The sequence below is a fragment of the Rana temporaria genome, chromosome 9, assembly GCF_905171775.1.
Source record: "Rana temporaria chromosome 9, aRanTem1.1, whole genome shotgun sequence".
In the NCBI taxonomy this organism is placed as follows: Eukaryota; Metazoa; Chordata; class Amphibia; order Anura; family Ranidae; genus Rana; species Rana temporaria.
Genome location: NC_053497.1, coordinates 174,006,884 through 174,025,295, shown reverse-complemented (window position 1 = coordinate 174,025,295; position 18,412 = coordinate 174,006,884). Strand labels below are relative to the sequence as shown.

At 45.5% G+C, this 18,412-nt stretch overlaps 1 protein-coding gene across 3 annotated transcripts in view; it reads right to left on the bottom strand.

Moving 5' to 3' along the window:
* DIAPH2 (diaphanous related formin 2) overlaps positions 1-18,412 on the bottom strand; it is a 1,333,979-nt gene that overhangs the window by 949,962 nt on the left and 365,605 nt on the right. For all 3 annotated transcript variants that reach the window (XM_040325027.1, XM_040325028.1, XM_040325029.1), the window contains 4 exons: positions 11,474-11,548; positions 9,782-9,851; positions 7,381-7,517; positions 4,902-5,010 (listed from right to left, as the gene is read on the bottom strand). In XM_040325027.1, the coding sequence (XP_040180961.1) occupies positions 4,902-5,010; positions 7,381-7,517; positions 9,782-9,851; positions 11,474-11,548 (391 nt within the window). The remainder of the gene's footprint in view (positions 1-4,901; positions 5,011-7,380; positions 7,518-9,781; positions 9,852-11,473; positions 11,549-18,412) is intronic.

Sequence of the window (18,412 nt, the reverse complement as noted above, 5' to 3'; positions counted from 1 at the left end):
TGGGGATTGCCTGAGCTCCTCCATGTATGCAGATCAACCCTCCTGGCCTCTTCCCTCCAGCTACTAGAAGCTTCTCCTAACTCGCAGAACCAGGGGGAGGCATCAGCAACCTGCCTGTATGAGTCATCCAGCCTGACCTGCAATAAACCCTTGTCCCAGATTCAAGACTCAAGTTAAATACGAGCCAAGACATAAATTTGTCTGCACTCACACTAGACTACTTTAAACCATTCATATCCCACCCTATCCAAAGGAAATGTTGACCTCAAGATCAATATGCATGCACTATTATTTTTCATTGAAATCTGCAGAGCATTACACTGACAACCAGTACATTGGGGTGCAATGCAGAATCTCCTCTAATGCCTTCTTCCAGCCCCATACCGAGGTACTAACCTACCGAGAAAGAGGGATCGTTGCTGTGCTCTACAGAGTTCAGCCCGCTGTCATTCAGGTAAGTATAGGGAAGCTGAAGGGTGATTTAGGCTGGGGGCCGGGGAATACAACCATACTTTATATTTCAAACTAAATAGAGGTGTAATATGAAGCATGGTCTAAAGGTGAACTTTAATACCAGAAAATGGAATTTTGAGATTCTTGTAGAATCCCTGCGGTAACTAGTTTTCTTTCAATATTACAGAGTTTAGAAATAAAATGTAAAAAGTATACCGCAGATCAGGAGGAATTCTCCAGGAGGGCTCTCACACTAGGAGTTACTGTAGAAGAGGAAAGGCGAGAACATCCAGCCACACAAGATCAACTGCACTGTTAACAATTGTTCCTAGAAGTAACTTTGGCAGTTCGACTTATTGACAACCTGTCAAATACTCTCCACTAAGCCATAATAGATAGCAGAGACAACAATTTGGTGAGCTAGAAATATATTCAGCCAATTATTTTCCAAGGAGCTTGCAACATCGCTGTTGTACGAACCCTGAAGTCTTCACTATGAGCCATATGACAGTTGGCGTTCTTGTACTTCACTTTTAAGCTGAATGCCAGTCAAACTGCTAAATGCATTGATAAAATACCATACATATATGGGAGTTGTTCTACCTACCATAAGATTTGTACATCTAGTCCTGAGATTTACATATCCCATGGCATAGCCGGGGGGTGACACTGCTTTCTCTGTTACAGTAAAGCAACTGGGGTCATCTCTCCACCCCTAGTCTACGGACTAGACAGTGTAAGGGCATAAAGAGACCATCCTTCTGCTTACTCTGCTGTCTCTCTTTCCTATTAGCATGTATCTCAGCATATGTGCATGTAGCTCACCAGATTGGCTTCTAGCTCTGCCCCTCCCTTCTCAGCCTATGCTGCTGTACAGGGACTACAGGAGGCAGATAGCAAGTTACATTTAGGTATTGCCCAATACATTTAATAATCTGCATTAATTTGCATCTGTTATATCTTCAAAAAAGGACCTCCAATGGCATAAGAAAAGTACTCTTGCTCTCTAGCTCCCTTGTTACCTCCTCCCATGCTCGCCTTCGGGACTTCTCCAGAGCCTCTCCCATTCTCTGGAACTCCCTGCCCCAGTATGTCCAATCAGCCCCTACCCTGTCCACCTTTAGGAGATCCCTGAAAACTCATTTATTCAGGAAAGCCTATCCCACGCCCACCTAACAACTGTCCCCGAGCCACCCCCATCAAATTCTCTCCAGCTATTACCTTTTGTACCACCACCCCATCCATTTAAAATGTAAGCTCTACGAGCCAGGCCCTCCTGTACCCTTTGTATTGAACTGTACTGTAATTGTGTTGCTATATGTGACAGACTCACCCGGGACAGAGGCTTTTGGAGGGGACTGAATGCTAGCCTCTCGCCTTGCGATCATGGGCCCTGGCATTTGGGGGGAACGGTGTTCTTTGTGAGCTGTATGCCTGGAGACCCTGTATATGCCATATTAGCGTGACTGACTGATTCATACTGTTGGGACATACAGTGTAAGTAGATGCTAATGCCCTCGCCTCCAGCCATCTGTCTGTTCTCTGTGCTAATTGACCCGGCGATTGTGTGAAGATATCCTGTGTTTACACTTATGATAATGTGTATTGTATAGCAGATGAAAGAGGAGATGTGACGTCTACCCTGAAAGGTCACATCATCTACGAGTCACCTAGTCTGGGTAAATGATTAGTTAATTAGCTCATGTTAATTTATGTTCTGGTTACCTCCTCTTTAAACTGTATATAAGGTTGTATTCATGGTTCTATTAAACACTCCATGTTCAGCAGACAAAAAAGTCTTGTCTCGTTGTGTGCTTGTGAGCAGCTGGAATATCTGATATCTACATCCAGACTAATAGGAAGCGGTATATGACAGAAGCACTCAAGCGGAGTGTGGGATGTTCCGTTACACTATATAAATCGTGTATAATAATAATAATAATAATAATAATAACCCTAATGTCTTTAAAAAGCCATTTGGAAAAATGTTGACCCACAAAAAATGCCTACCTTGTCCCCAGTCTCTAGCACCTCTGGGAGGTATGGATGACATCACCATGCCTTCCAGTGAGCTCAAAATCGGTTATGTACCTGGGTGTATTCGAACCAGGATGTTCCTGGTCACAAAGCTGCAGGCCTACTTGTTGTGCCACGGAGGAGCTCTGGAGTTATGGCAATGTTCTCTCAATTTGATGCATTACCTTGGACTCACAAGCCCCACCTGCTGATCTACAATCAAAGCAGCCCATAAATAGCAGCACTTCCTGTCTCTCAGTGCCGTTTGTGTGGACTAGCTCCTCAGGTGATAGCTTTGTGCCTGAATACTGTGTATGAACTTCTGCCCGAATTCCTGACTACTTTCTAGCCTGCTGATTTTGTACTTCACCGCCAGCTCGTGTATGACCTTTGCCTTCTTGACCACTCTCTGGATTTCGATCGTGTACTGATCTGTTGCCGACCTGACCTGCCTACGTTTTCGCCTGAATCCTCAGCACACAAGCTCCACTTCGGACATTACCTATCACAGGTACCTTACAAAATTCCACAATTAATGGGTTTAAGTGCATTCTTAACCACTTGCCGTCGCCGCACCGTCATAATACGTCCACAAGGTGGCTCTCCTAGGCGAGAGCACGTATTATGACGTCCTGCCTTTTAGCCGCCACTAGGGGCGCACGCTCGCCCCCGACTCCCGTGCGTGTGCCCGGCGGGCGCGATCGCCGCCGGGCACACGCGATCGCTCGGTACAGAGCGGGGAACGGGAGCTGTGTGTGTAAACACACAGCTCTCGTTCCTGTCAGCAGGGGAAATGCTGATTTTCTGTTCATACAATGTATGAACAGAAGATCAGTGTTTCCCCTAGTGAGGCCACCCCCCCCCCACAGTAAGAACACACCCAGGCATACTTAACCCCTTCCCCGCCCCCTAGTGTTAACCCCTTCACTGCCAGTGGCATTTTTATAGTAATCTAATGCATTTTTATAGCACTTATCGCTATAAAAATGCCAATGGTCCCAAAAATGTGTCAAAAATGTCCGAAGTGTCCGCCATAATGTCGCAATACTGAAAAAAAAAATCGCTGATCGCCGCCATTACTAGTAAAAAAAAATATTAATAAAAATGCCATAAAAATACCCCCTATTTTGTAAACGCTATAACTTTTGCGCAAACCAATCAATAAACGCTTATTGTGATTTTTTTTTACGAAAAATATGTAGAAGAATACGTATCGGCCTAAACTGAGGAAAAAAAATGTTTTTTTATATATTTTTGGGGGATATTTATTACAGCAAAAAGTAAAAAATATTCATTTTTTTCAAAATTGTCGTTCTATTTTTGTTTATAGCGCAAAAAATAAAAAACGCAGAGGTGATCAAATACCACCAAAAGAAAGCTCTATTTGTGGGAAAAAAAGGACGCCAATTTTGTTTGGGAGCCACGTCGCACGACCGCGCAATTGTCTGTTAAAGTGACGCAGTCCCGAATCGCAAAAAGTACTCTGGTCTTTGGGCAGCAATATGGTCCGGGGGGTAAGTGGTTAAGCAGTTTTGAGCACCTGCTGAAAGGTGTGATAATTTCACCGATGCCTCCTGAAAGGTTGGAAGACAAGGACAACATTTTTTTTTTTTTTTGCAAATGGTTTGTTTTTGTTTTTCTGAATTTCTATGCTAAGGGTGTCAAACTCAATTTCATCATGGGCCGCATCAGCAATTATTGCCCTCAAAAGGGTCGGTTGCATCTGTAAGATTAGATGTCCATCGCATCCCCTCCCCTTACATTGGATGTCAAGAGCCACCCCACCATCAGAAGTTGAGTCATCTACTTTCCCTTACATCACAGTGCACCCGCCTTTCCTTATGCTGCTGCTGGGAAGAAGCTGGATGCATTGCTTGAAAGCAAAAGTAAGGTTCTGGAGGAGGACCAGAGGAGGGCTGGAGCTCTCCTGCAACTGCAGGAGAGGTGTGAGGGCCACATGAAATGGACTGGAGGGCCGGATTTGGCCCACAGGCCTTGTGTTTATGTCTATGCCATTTGTGTTGGGGAGCAGGTGGACCTTTTGTTTGCCATGGAATGACCACTCTATAGGAGATAAGGGTTAATCCAAAGGAAAGTCCAGTTCCTAATTTCTCTACAATATTTTTTTCACTGATCCACATTCATAGATTGGATCTTTGCTTGTTGAAGAGCCAATCATCAAAACACGAACTAAAATGGTTTTATTCTGTAGCTAGATAACCGAAGACCTTAGGATTCCCTGAAGGTAGGAGAAGTTCCACATTAAACGTGGAGAACCTGTAGAGTAGTCCCAATACAGAGAATTCTCTGGCTTAAAATCATACGAACCATGAACAGAGTTCAACGATCAGTTTCTCTCGGAGCTGAAGAAGTGAATAATGACTTCATTTCATTAGGTTACTCTGGAAACCACAGCTGCAGCAAAGACTTACCTGTAGTTGAAGGGCTTCGTCATTCTCTAGGCCTTCCACGATCGGCGCAAACCTTTCTCGGTTGTTGATTTCTGCCGCCGTGCTTATCGCCTCAAGGAGTTTGTCCAAGCTAATTAAGAAAAAAAAAGTCAGTATGGCTTTTTTTTTCACAATAGTAATTGCAATTTTAATAGAGGCCAGTTAATTTAAAGGACTATTTCAGCCAAAACGAACATTTCAGTTTAGTTTTGGCACTAATTGGCTGAATCACACGGTAGTAATTGGTGTCTTTGCCCATCTCACAAGGTCATAAGAAACGTGTCTCTCTCTGCCAGTCAGTAGTTTAGTCTACATTATGATACAGTCATCATCTGGCATTGAGTAGGGTGGAACTCTAAGGCCTTGTACACGCGACCGGTCCATCCAATGAGAATGGTCCGACGGACTGTTTTCATCGGTTCACCGCTGAAGTCGCCTGATGGTCTGATGTGCGTACACACCATCAGTTCAAAAACCGATCGGGTCACAACGCGGTGACGTAAAACACACGACGTGCTGAAAAAAACGAAGTTCAATGCTTCCAAGCATGCGTCAACTTGATTCTGAGCATGTGCGGGTTTTGAACCGATGCTTTTGTGTACTAACCATCGGTTTGGTCCGATCGGTCAGTGGTCCATCGGTTCGATTTTAAAGCACGCTCTAAAATTTTGGTCCGAAGGACAAAAGACGGATGGGTCGTACACGGTCGGTTTGGTCCGATGAAACTGAACCTCGGTCCATTCTCATCGGTTTTGTCTGACCATGTGTACGCGGCCTAAAGCCTCTTAACACGATTGGACTCCTATCGGACAGATCCGTGGATTTTGTCCGAAGGGCGTTGGCCGTCAACTTGTTCTGCATACAGACGGCAGGACTTTTTCAGCCAACATACATGGAATTACGTGTTTTTACTGCTCTTTTAGCGCTACCCTTAGGGCAACTTCTGGTAATGTTGTCTGATGGTTCGCATTGGTTTGGAGCATGCGTGTTTGTACTTTGGATTTTAGTCCGACAGATGTGTGTACACACAATCGGATAATCCGACGGAACACATTTGTTGTCGGACAATTTGAGAGCATGAACATCCAACATTTGTTGTTGGAAATTCCGACAACAATTGTCCGATGGAGCATACAGACGGTCGAATTATCTGACAAAGCACGTCTATCGGACAATTGTTGTCGGAATAGCCAATCGTGCGTATGGGCCTTTAGTTCTAGTAGGGATAGCTGTCCTCATAATACCCAAGATACAGTAGGTAAGGACTCAACACGTAATCCACCTTTCTTGCATTCGTCCAAAACTAAAAGGGCAATTTTTGGTTAAAGTGACATCAATGGGTGAGTTTGTCAGGCGGTGCCACTTTTCAATCTTTGCAAGATGAGCTCAATTTCATGGTTGTAACATGTTTCACCAGCTGCAATGTTGGCATTTAGGTGAGAGGTCTTCAGCCTGAAGGTGCCACCAGTTTAAAATGGTCCTTGGAGTTGTCAATGGAGGAGCAGAGGGGAGACTTCCCAAAGGGCACAACTGTTATGCCGCGTACACACGATCGGAAATTCTGACGTTAGCTTTTGGTAGAAAATTTCGACCATGTGTATGCTCCATTGGAATTTCCACCAAGATAAATTTGAGAGCTGGTTCTCAAATTTTCCGACAAGAAAAGTTCTTGGAGGAAATTCCAATCGTCTGTATGCAATTCCGCACCAAAAACCAGGCATGCTCTGAAGCAGGTCGACGCATGCTCGGAAGCATTGAGCTTCATTTTTCTCGGGTCGTCGTAGTGTTGTACGTCACCGCTTTCTTGACAGTCGGAATTTGGTGTGACCGTGTGTATGCAAGACAAATTTGAGTCAAGATTCCGTCAGGAAAAAAATCCACTATTTTGTTGACGGATTTTCCGATTGCGTGTACGCGGCATAACAGAATCTCCTGTCAATGGAAAGATTTATCCAAAATTTTAGGAGTTTCCCCCTCATTTCATTTTGTGAGACAGAAAATTAGTGAACACTTCACCCATCGGCAGGGGCGGACTGACAACTCATGGGGGCCCCCGGGCAATAGAAGACTATGGAGCTCCTGGGCTTACAGGTGGCCACCACGCCAGGAGGCAGTGCAGAGGCGGGGCAGCTAAAATCTCAGGATTTTCACATCAGAAGCATGTTGGTTTCAGACATATCAGGGACAGATATAAAAAAAACAGATTTTTGCATACTGTCCCTGGTTTTACTAAGCCTGGCAACCCTGATGACATGGGGCCCTCGGGCAGTGCCCAAGTGACTCAATTGCCAGTCCGCCCCTGCCCATTGGAACAAAGACAGCAATAAAGGCTGGCAGAGGTTCTTTCTCTACCCTTCACTATTTAAAACTATTAAAAATACTTTAGCTGAAGTTCCTTTATATATTTATACAGCAAATACATTATGAACACACCGCTTCCACATTACCCAACAAAACTTACATATTGTCCTCTCCGACAATGCAGATGGCAGATAAGATCTTCAAGATTTCGGTCATCATGTTGGCTTGCTTGGGATCAATCGCTCTGGCCAACAGGAGCAAACTTCGCTCTTCTCCCAGAATCCTTTGCAGGCCATACTGTTGAATAAAGTATCTCATTAGGTTTTTTTTATTTTCTTTGAGCTGCTTGTTTTTCTGTATTACTTACTAAAAGATAAATCTGACAATTGAAAGAAAAACTTGACAAAATCAGTCCAACTAAAAAAGTAGAAAATATGGACTTGTTGAACATCTAAATAATGTAATACATGTCGGGACTGGGAGAGGTCAGTAGTAGGTACCACATCCCATTAGATGAAGTTAAGCTTTAATTTTTTTTTTTACTGGTTACATGTTTTGAGTTACAGAGGAGGTCTAGGGCTAGAATTATTGTTCTCGCTCTAACGTTCGCGGCAATACCTCACGTGTGTTGTTTGAAGACGGTTTTCATATGTGGGCGGGACGTATGCGTTTGCTTCTGCGTGTGAGCACACAGGGACAGGGGCACTTTAACCACTTAAGGACTGCCTCCTGCCGCCTCCTGCACCGGCGGCGATCGGGTCCCGCGGCCACGGAGCTTAGGACCAGATCGCGTGCACGCACGACCCACGGCTGGGCTCTTAAAGGCGACGTACCTGTACGTGTATGGCACGGCTAGGCACAGGCACGTACAGGTATGTCGCCTTTAAGAGCCCAGCCGTGGGTCATGCGTGCACGCGATCCGGTCCGAAGCTGCGGGACCCGCAGACCCGATTGCCGCCGGTGTCCCGCGATCGGTCACAGGAGCTAAAGAACGAGGAGAGGTGTGTGTAAAACACACCTTCCCCGTTCTTCACAGTGGCACTGTGAGTGATCGTCTGTTCCCTGATATAGGGAAAGACGATCAATGATGTCACACGTCCAGCCCCGCCCCCCTACAGTTAAAAACACATATGAGGTCACACTTAACCCATACAGCGCCCCCTAGTGGTTAACTCCTAAACTGCAATTGTCATTTTCACAGTAATCAGTGGATTTTATAGAACTTTTTTCTGTGAAAATGACAATGGTCCCAAAAAATGTGTCAAAATTGTCTGATGTGTCCGCCATATTGTCGCTGATCGCTGCCATTAGTAGTAAAAAAAAAAAAATTATTAATAAAAATGCCATAAAACTATCCCCTATTTTGTAAACGCTATAAATTTTGCGCAAACCAATCGTTAAACGCTTATTGCGATTTTTTTGTCAAAAATAGGTAGAAGAATACGTATCGGCATAAACTGAGAAAAAAAAATGTATATCTTTTTGGGGATATTTATTATAGCAAAAGGTAAAAAATATAGATTTTTTTTCAAAATTGTCGCTCTAATTTTGTTTATAGCGCAAAAAATAAAAACTGCAGAGGTGATCAAATACCACCAAAAAAAAGCCATTCGTGGGAAAAAAAGGACGCCAATTTTGTTTGGGAGCCACGTCGCACGACAGCGCAATTGTCAGTTAAAGTGACGCAGTGCCGAATCGCAAAAAGGGACAAGGTCCTTTACCTGCATAATGGTCCGGGTCTTAAAGCGGAGGTTCACCCTAAAAACATGCATTTAACATTCCATTCAGCATAATTCCAACATTTACACTATGCCGTTTTTTTTTTTTGCTGTACATACCGTCTTATTGTTATTTTCCACCAGGCTTCCGGGTTCTCACTCCCGCGGGAGTAGGCGTTCCTATGCAGAGACTAGATGATTGACGCCTTGTGAAAAACTTCCTCCCGGCGCATTAGGGGCGTCACCAGTTTTCTGAAAGTAGCCGGCTCTATACGGCGACTGCGCAGTCAGCTCTATACGGCAGGCGCATATAGAGCCGACAGGCAGTTCGGCTACTTTCGGGAAAACTGGTGACGCGCCTTATGCGCCGGGGGGAAGTTTTTCACAAGGCGTCAATCATCTAGCCTCTGCATAGGAACGCCTACTCCCGCGGGAGTGAGAACCCGGAAGCCAGGTGGAAAATAACAATAAGACGGTGTGTACAGCAAAAAATAAAAAAATAAACGGCATAGTGTAAATGTTGGAATTATGCTGAATGGAATGTTAAATACATGTTTTTAGGGTGAACCTCCACTTTAAGTGGTTAATGCAAACAGACGATTTAAAATATTTGTTTCAGAAAGTTCCTCGGGGGCTTTCTCATCTACCCTATTATTACTGGTGACTATTAACAACATCAAAAACATGTTTTAAATGATGTACTCTTTATTCAGATGAAGGATAACAAACTGATAAGGCGGATCTTAAGACGTTTCATGGATGGAAAACAGTTTTATGCATTAATATTAGAAGACAATTTTAAATATTTGTTTGTGGAAGTTCCTCGGAGGCCTTCTCACTCACCTTATTGTTCATGAAAGCTTTCAGGCATTGGATGAGCTTATGCTGATTTTTCTTGTCAATACTTTCCTGCCTTGAGAATAAAAATAAATAAATAAATAAATAAACAATTAGCATATTTAGCAAAGCAAAGAGAAATACATCTTTCCAATCATCTTTGAAATCACATCTGGATTGGTTGCTTTAGGTATCTATACTTTAAAAAGAAAATGATTAACATGATTGATGAGTCAATGGTTCACAAAATATACTGCGGGTTGCAATAATTTTTCTGATCCCTGATGGATTATTATTTTTTTTCTTCATAACCTATTTACGTTATCTGCATTATTCGATTTGTTGAGAACTTGTACTCAATCATGTTGTAAGTCAGAGAACAAATGAACTAAACTATATCTATAAATGTAATAAATTCCAGGTATGGATGTTTTACATAGTTCCAAGCTTGGATCAATGTAACTATGCATATTCCATAACTGTGGGGTTCCTCTAGAAGCGGGAAATTACCGTGATCTCTACTAGCCTCCAGGTCCTGTGTCAAGCGGCTGCCCTGCTGCACTGTGAACACCGGAGGCAGTGGCGGTGCGCCTATAGAGGGCGACGGAGCGCCGGCCCCTCTGGCTCGCGCACAGCCACTGATTACAATTGCATGAATCTATGTTATTGTTGCCGCTGCTGCCGATTATTTAGATGGCCGGATGGTGAGCGCCGGCCACCTGAATAACGGCAGCTGGTTGGCTGTGTGGAAGTGCCTATCAGAGCCAGCAGCTTTCTGAGTACAGCCCTCAGGCTGTAGTCGTCTTCCAGGAAACTTATCTAAGGGACGTACAGGGGGTGCATTCCTTAGATGAGACTGACAGGCGTCTCAGCCAATCAGGTTCACCAGTTCTGGTTACCAGTAACCTGATTGGCTGAAGCGTCACCGAGGGCGGGAGAAGACATCGAGGGACGTGCAAGGAGGATGGCTGACCCTAAGAAAGGTAAGTGCCGGGCGGGGGGGGGGGCATTTTACAGGGCACAGCGGCGACAATGGGCACAGTGGCCTCAATGGGCACAGTGGCGACAATTGGCACAGTGGCGACAATTGGCACAGTGGCGACAATTGGCACAGTGGTGACAATATACTATGTGGCCCCATAATCTATTGCCCGGGGGCCCCAAAATCTCCTATTGCCTGGAGGCCCCATGAGTTGTCAGTCCGCCCCTGGCACTTCCACCACTGGAAGTGCCTTTGTTATCACTTAGCACTGGCCTTTGCTCTGACATCAGTTTGAGATGTTTCAGTGATCATTCAGAAACCATTGACAGGTGCACTTGACCTCCTTCAGACCTGCATAAACCTATGCTTCATGCGGAGTTTGCATTCCAATAGACTGGAGGTGGAGCTGTAAGAGGGAATAGGTAGGGCCTAAAGAGGAAGGGGTGTGGTTAACAGATGACAGGGTGGGTCTTTAATATGAAGGGGTGTGGCCTTGACAGGAAGGGGTGTGCCATATTTAAATTAGGGGGTGCACCGATTTAATCAGGCCTAGGGCAGCACAAAACCTTAAATACACCACTCGGTGGGGGTGACCTCACCGGGAGGTCTGGAGGGGGAACATTGAGAGAAGCATCAAACACGGTCACACTCCATACAAGTCAATTAGGTCTTTATCTAAATCCCATGTGTTTAAAAATAGATAATATGTTCCTTACTGTCTTTTGTCCAGAAGTCTCTCCAGAATATCCAAAAGCACGCCAAGGCCTTCATGTCCGAAGTTGTTGACCCAACTGTAGAACAAGAGAATAAAATAAATGAAGCGTTATTGCAAGCTTTGCTTTGGCTAAGAAAAATCAAGAACGTTTCGTCAGTTTTTTTTATTTTAGAATAAATTGTTGTCTCTTTGTGTCTATTTTGAATGTTTCAAATTGCAGTTTGTAAATTATGCCCTGTTAAACAGCAGTCAGTCAGCACAAAGTGACAAGGCAGTTTTGTCAAGTGACAAGATTAAAACAATGCCGTGTGAATGTGAAGTGCAGATAGAATTTCCTTTATTAAATCTTCTTACTTTTAACTGCAAATTAAAACTGGATGCATGCTCACTAGAAGGCTTGTGGATACTTGACCATCTCTTCTAATGAGCTTGTTGGACATTCAATACAGAATAGGGGCCTTCACCAAACAAGGTTGGAAGAACACAATTGTCTAAAATGTCTTTGTATGCTGTTGCATTAACCGTACCCTTCACTGGAAACCCCTGAAATCAATACAGTAAAACCTTATGTAGCGCCCTGCTCCCAATGATCGGGGCGCTATTCTAAATTTAGAGGGTGTCTGAGCCAATAGTGGGCTCAAACTTTGTTGAAATTCCATTGAAATTAGCCTCTGTTCTGGCTATGGTTGTGCTCGAGAGAATTTTCCCCTGTTGCCTGTAGGTGGCATTACCACCTCAGGCCCATGTTGGAACACAAGCGAACCATGGTGTGTTAAAGCGGAGCTCCACCCTAAAGTGGAACTCCCGCTGATCAGAACCCTCCCCCCCTCCGGTGTCACATTTGACACCTTTCAGGGGGAGGGGGGTACAGATACCTGTCTAAAGATAGGTATTTGCACCCACTTCCGGCCACACAGTCTCGGGAAGACTGCGGGCATGACGTCACCCCCCGTTGTGTTCTGGGAACACTCGGCTCCCAGTACACAGCGGGAGCCAATCGGCAGGCGTAGCGCGACTCGCACATGCACCGTAGGGAACCGGGCAGTGAAGCCGGAGCGCTTCACTTCCTGGTTCCCTCACCGGAGGATGGCGGGGGGCAGCAGAGTGACGAGCGATCGCTGGACTCCAGGACAGGTAAGTGTCCTAATATTAAAAGTCAGCAGCTGCAGTATTTGTAGCTGCTGGCTTTTAATATTTTTTTTTCAGCGGAGCTCCGCTTTAAGTGACCCTTCTCGGCAGCAGCCCAGTGGGAGTGGTGCCCTGCTGTGCATGCCAGGAAGGGATACTTAAGGGGCAAATGCCGTTTTTCGGGGTCCTTCGCCTTGTGGCTCTCCTGGCGCGAGGCACGTGTGTGTGTGATCTTGACCTCGGGACCATGTTGGCCTGAGGTGGCATCTCCATGGAGTAGGCCCAGCTATGCTGGCTGGGGCTTACAATTCAAAAGGGGATCCCAAGCTGTCCATCCAAGTGGGGGAAGCTGCTTAACGAAGGAAACCCGGGGGAGGACCTGCCCTGGAGGAAACCAAGCAAAGCAAGCTAATGTTTTGGGATAGGCCTGGTGACTACATTATAAAGGGATTCACTACTCTATTTGTCTTACAGTTCGCCAGGTTGGCTTAAAGTAAGGTGACCAGATTTTTAAAAATGAAATCCGGGGACATATTTTTTGTTTACTAGTAATGGCAACAATCAGCGACTCTCTGCCCGTCGCCGCCCGCCTCACAGCCTCTCAAGTCTTACTCTTCGGGCCCCGGCTACTACTGGATGGGGACCGAAGAAAGATCACTCTGCCAGGGAAGGCAAGGAAATCGGCAGGTGGCTGGCCAGGATTTGAGCCAAGGCAGAAGAACATGCGAGCGAAGCTGAATGGGCATGCGCCCGAAACTGAAGAAATATTTCCTCCGCTCCGACCAGCACATGATCATCAGAAAGGGGAACAGATAATGGGAAAAACACAACCCCCCTATGCTAGTAGGCACGGCGGAGCAGGGTTGTGTAATTCAAATTTTTTTATTTTAATTCTGCACTGATTGTCTTTGAAATTGCCCCTGCCCCCTATTAAATCCAATCTGGGGACAAAACCAGGGACAGACTTGGTCCGGGGACAATGTCCTCAATCAGGGGACTGTCCCCTGAAACTGGGGATGTCTGGTCACCCTAGCTTAAAGGCTTAAAGGCTCATGAATACTGGAACTTTAGACAGTTTTTGTGTGCTCTGTACCGCGTTCCTGAACCTTCCCCCTTCTCTCCTTCTACCTTCTACTTTCTTCACAGGTTTATGCAGCAAAAATAAAACCTAACAGTTGAAGGTTTTACATCTTGTGTGGACATTGCAATTTCTACAGACTTTCTTCCCTGGACAATGAACTTTGAGGTAACGTGCAAAACCCGAATCTAAACCAGCAGCTCCTACAGGGGTAGTGCTACAGTTGGATTGCGAGCATAATTTGTTCCAGAAACATGCTTGTAATCTAAAGCACTTGTATATCAAACCGAATTTCCCCATAAGAAATAATGGAAACTCAATTGAATCGTTCCCCAACCATTAATTCATAGGTCTTTCAGTCTATAGTCCATATAAAAATATTATAGCAATGTGATCGGTTGTGTAACCATAAAATGCCCATTCACACATGAAAGCCTCCACAAGGGGATTAGAAGAAAAATCCAGCGTGTGGAAGGCGACGTGGCAAGTGACAATCCGCAACATGAGACAGGTGACGTGGCAAGTGTCAATCCGCAACATGTGGCAGGTGATGTGGCAAGTGACAATCTGCAACTTGTGGCAGGTGATGTGGCAAGTGACAATCTGCAACTTGTGGCAGGTGACGTGGCAAGTTACAATCTGCAACTTGTGGCAGGTGACGTGGCAAGTGTCAATCTGCAACATGTGGTAGGTGACGTGGCAAGTGACAATCCGCAACGTGTGGATGACAACGTGGCAAGTGACATGCTGCATCAGGTGGCAGGTGGCATGGCAAGTGACACACTCGGGGCTCCCACTGATTCTGCATTATGGTGAGTTGAACCATTTCATTTTATATTACAATGTAATAATATAAATAATGCGCTTCAATCATCCTGATATCATAACAACCGTGGTGCAGTGATCATTGAAGCGCTAACACCAGAAATGTCCCTGATAAATTGCCCCCCCCCCCCCCCAACAAAAAAAAATTCTGGTAGTGCCCCTCCCGAGAATAGTCTCTGGATCCGCCCCCGAGTAATACTTGCTACAATTCTTTCTAAAATTAGTGGTAGCATCTTCAATCTCTTTGAAGAAGCTTTTCTCTGATGTTTGATTATCTTTGTATACATGATCCCGGAACCAGGAACACCTCGTGGCACACGCACCCCAGCCTGGTAGGCCACATCGCCGGGGAGCCGAGATGTGTGGTCACCCTGAAGGTGGGCGCCACACCCGGAACAAGAACCCCGCCCAATGGCGTCTGCTCCAGAAATACCCTCCCCCAGCATGCCCCGCGAGGGAAACTCCCCTCCCATTGGCTGCTGGCAAGAGGCACCCTAGCCTGGACTCCACTGGCGCCACCTGTCGCTCCGGGGTGGTATAGCACCCTGGGAAACAACAGAATGGACCCACAGTACAGCCCAGCCAAAGCAGAGGCCCAATTTAGCCAAATCATCTGGATGAGAGCCAACTAACTCTCTCATCCCCCTTTAAATTTAGAATAGCACCTGTACAGAAAGTACACAGGCACTACAAAGACATTTACATTTTCTTGGTGTGCCACTTTAATAAGTTACATGTTACATTCCGATGGAGAAAGTAAGAGCTTACGTGGACTTTTGTGCATATTATTAGCTCTTTTTATAGAAGGAAAATGCCGTTTTAGTTTCATGTGGTCCTTTAAATTTCGCAGCCTAACTCAAAATCCCTCAACACCTACCTACCCCTCCTTGGAACCGTAGTGTGCTGGAGCCATGGTTTGACTATTGAGTCCAGGAAGACATGCTTATTGTGTGATAAAATCAGCACAAGCTTCACAACTGTTAGGAGAAAATTAACATTGCACATTGTACGTACGAAATAGCCCGGGAGGCTGTGAAGAGCCTTATTTTTAATGAGAGATGCTTGGTATTAATTATACAGGGTGCTTTGTTCAATGTGTTACGGAATTTGTACTGTTTTGCCATATTGTTATTAAATATCCAAACTCTGCAGGTGATTTAATTATGCTCCAGGAACACGGAAAAAATGTAAAAAAAAGAAAAGAAAAAGCTATACAAAGTAAAAGTGCAACATAAATTAATGTCTAGATGTAAAAAGAAAATGTTAAATGCTTATGAAACATGACCTGTTTAATTAATGTTATTAGACGCAATTTGTCATGTTTAAAAGAACACTTTATAGAGGCTATAGCCGTGTCTGTCAGCGAATTGAGATAAAGTATTTATATTACATCTATGTTATCATTTTGTGATTGTTTAAATAGGGATTTTGTAAGAGAAAGAAAGAGAAAGAGTCACAACCTTTGTTGGGTTTGATGGCCGTTTGGTGAAGCGGTTGGGTGGGAAACTTCATCACTTCCTGTTCTTCAGACATTGACAGGAAGTTAGAGGTCATCTACCCAAAATGGAAGGAAATTCTAACGTTGGCCGTCACTGAAAGATGTTCCTTTTTTTTTTATTTTGATAGGTGGATAGAGCCGGCCTTTCTGGATCGGACCTGGGCACCATCAGTTAAAGAGGAGCTCCAAGCTCCCCCCAAAAATGTACAGCTAAAAATCCTGTTGCTGCTGACTTTTAATACAAGGACAGTTACCCACCCAGTTGTGTGACAATAGAGAATTAATATTCGCTATTGTCTTCATGATTCTTCTCCCAGCCAATCAGAAAGCAGGTCCTGAGACCCGATGGGCCAGGGAGTCTTAGGACTCCCTGGGCCATCGGGTCTCAGGACACACTTTCTGTTCACCTGGGAGGAGAAGCAACGGTCCAGCTTTTCCTTCCACCTGTCTTTTAAGTTAAAGGGGTTGCAAAGAGAATTAACAAAAATAAAAATAAATAACAAACGTGTTATACTTACCTCTGCTGTGCAGCTCGTTTTGCAAAGAGCGGCCCCGATCCACGTCTTCTGGGGTCCCTCGGCAGCTGTCTCTGGTCCTGCCTGCAAGAACTTTCCACCTTCATGCGGGCAAGCTTGCATGGTGGTAAGTTATTGCGGGCGCGCTCCCGTGATACAGCCGGTGGCTATAGCCGCTCACTGTATCACTCAGGCCTGTCCCCCGGCGCACTGCGTCATTGGATGTGATTGACAGCAGCGCGAGCCAATGGCTGTGCTGCTTTCAATCCATCCACTCTAGCCAATCGACGACCAGGCTGAGCGGCGAAGAGGATGTCAGGGGCGAGCGCCGCAGGTGAACGGGCTCAGGTAAGTAAAACGGGAGGGGGGGGGACTGGGGGGGGGGGGCATTTCACCTTAATGCATAGGATGCATTAAGGTGAAAAAACATGTACCTTTAGGGCCAGATTCTCAGTGGAGATACGACGGCGTATCCAGTTACGTATAGATATCTATTAGATCCGACAGGCGTAAGTCTCTTACGCCGTCTGATCGTAACTGCATATTTACGCTGGCCGCTAGGGGCGTGTACGCTGATTTATGCGTCAAAATATGTAAATCAGCTAGATACGCGAATTCACGAACGTACGCCCGGCCGACGCAGTAAAGTTACGCCATTTATGTTAGGCTTTTCCCGGCGTATAGTTGCCCCTGCTATATGGTGGCGTAAGTGCGGCGTAATAATGTTAAGTATGGCCGTCGTTCCCGCAACGAAATTTGAAAATTTTACGTCGTTTGCGTAACTCGTCCGTGAATGGGGCTGGACGTAATTTATGTCCACGTCAAAACCAATACGTCCTTGCGGCGTATTTGGAGCAATGCACACTGGGAGATTTCCACGGACGGCGCATGCGCCGTTCGTGAAAAACGTCAATCACGTCGGGTCACAGAACATTTACATAAAACACGCCCCCCTGTTCCAAATTTGAATTAGGCGGGCTTACGCCGGCCGATTTACGCTATGCCGCCGCAACTTACGGAGCAAGTGCTTTGAGAATACAGCACTTGCCTGTCTAAGTTGCGGAGGCGTAACGTAAATCGGATATGTTAAGCCGCCGCAAAGATACGCGGATCTACCTGAATCTGGCTCTTAGTGTCCCTTTTAAGGTCAGTCTCCCACGGGATGTGTCGGTGGATCGCCGCCGCGCTCTCGTACATCTAAGGCCGGGGGAGTGGAGGGTGCTTGCGGCGATCACCGCCTTACTGCCCACCCCCCCTTTCCCTCACGCTAAATTAGGTGGGTGGGGTTGCTTGCGGCGACTGCTGCTTTCCTATCCAGGGGGTGGGGGTGGTTACATGGCGATAGGCTTGCCGCACCCCCCCAATTTACCACCAGCCGCCACTGCTTTCTAGCTACGTTCCACCTAAACTTTATAAAGTGTGTTCCCTGGTACCAACACCACTGTCTGCCAACCCACTGTAGCCCCGCCCACGCGGGTCGAGCAACATCATTTGCAATTTAGCCCCAATGAAAAACTCAATTAAAGTAACTTCAAGGGCTGATATTAAATGCAGAGTAAAGCGAGCTGAACAAACTTTCTAACTTTAGCGCATTTTTCCACGTTGCCTGGGTAACATTACCAAGTTCATGGATTAATTTTACTTGTCACCTGGAGGCACTTTTTTTTTTTTTTTTTCTTATAACCGCTCATGTTGAATTAAAATGTAACAGTGCACCAATCACCCAACATCCTACGGAAAAAGCTGCATGCGTAAAATACTAATTGCCGTTATCAGAAACCAGACCCAACGACGAGATGTGTTTAATTACCGGCTCGAGCGGCTTTCAGATTAGCTCTGTTAAAGTTAAGTTTGACGGAACCCTCTAAAGTCTTCCCAGCTGACAAAAAAAATCTG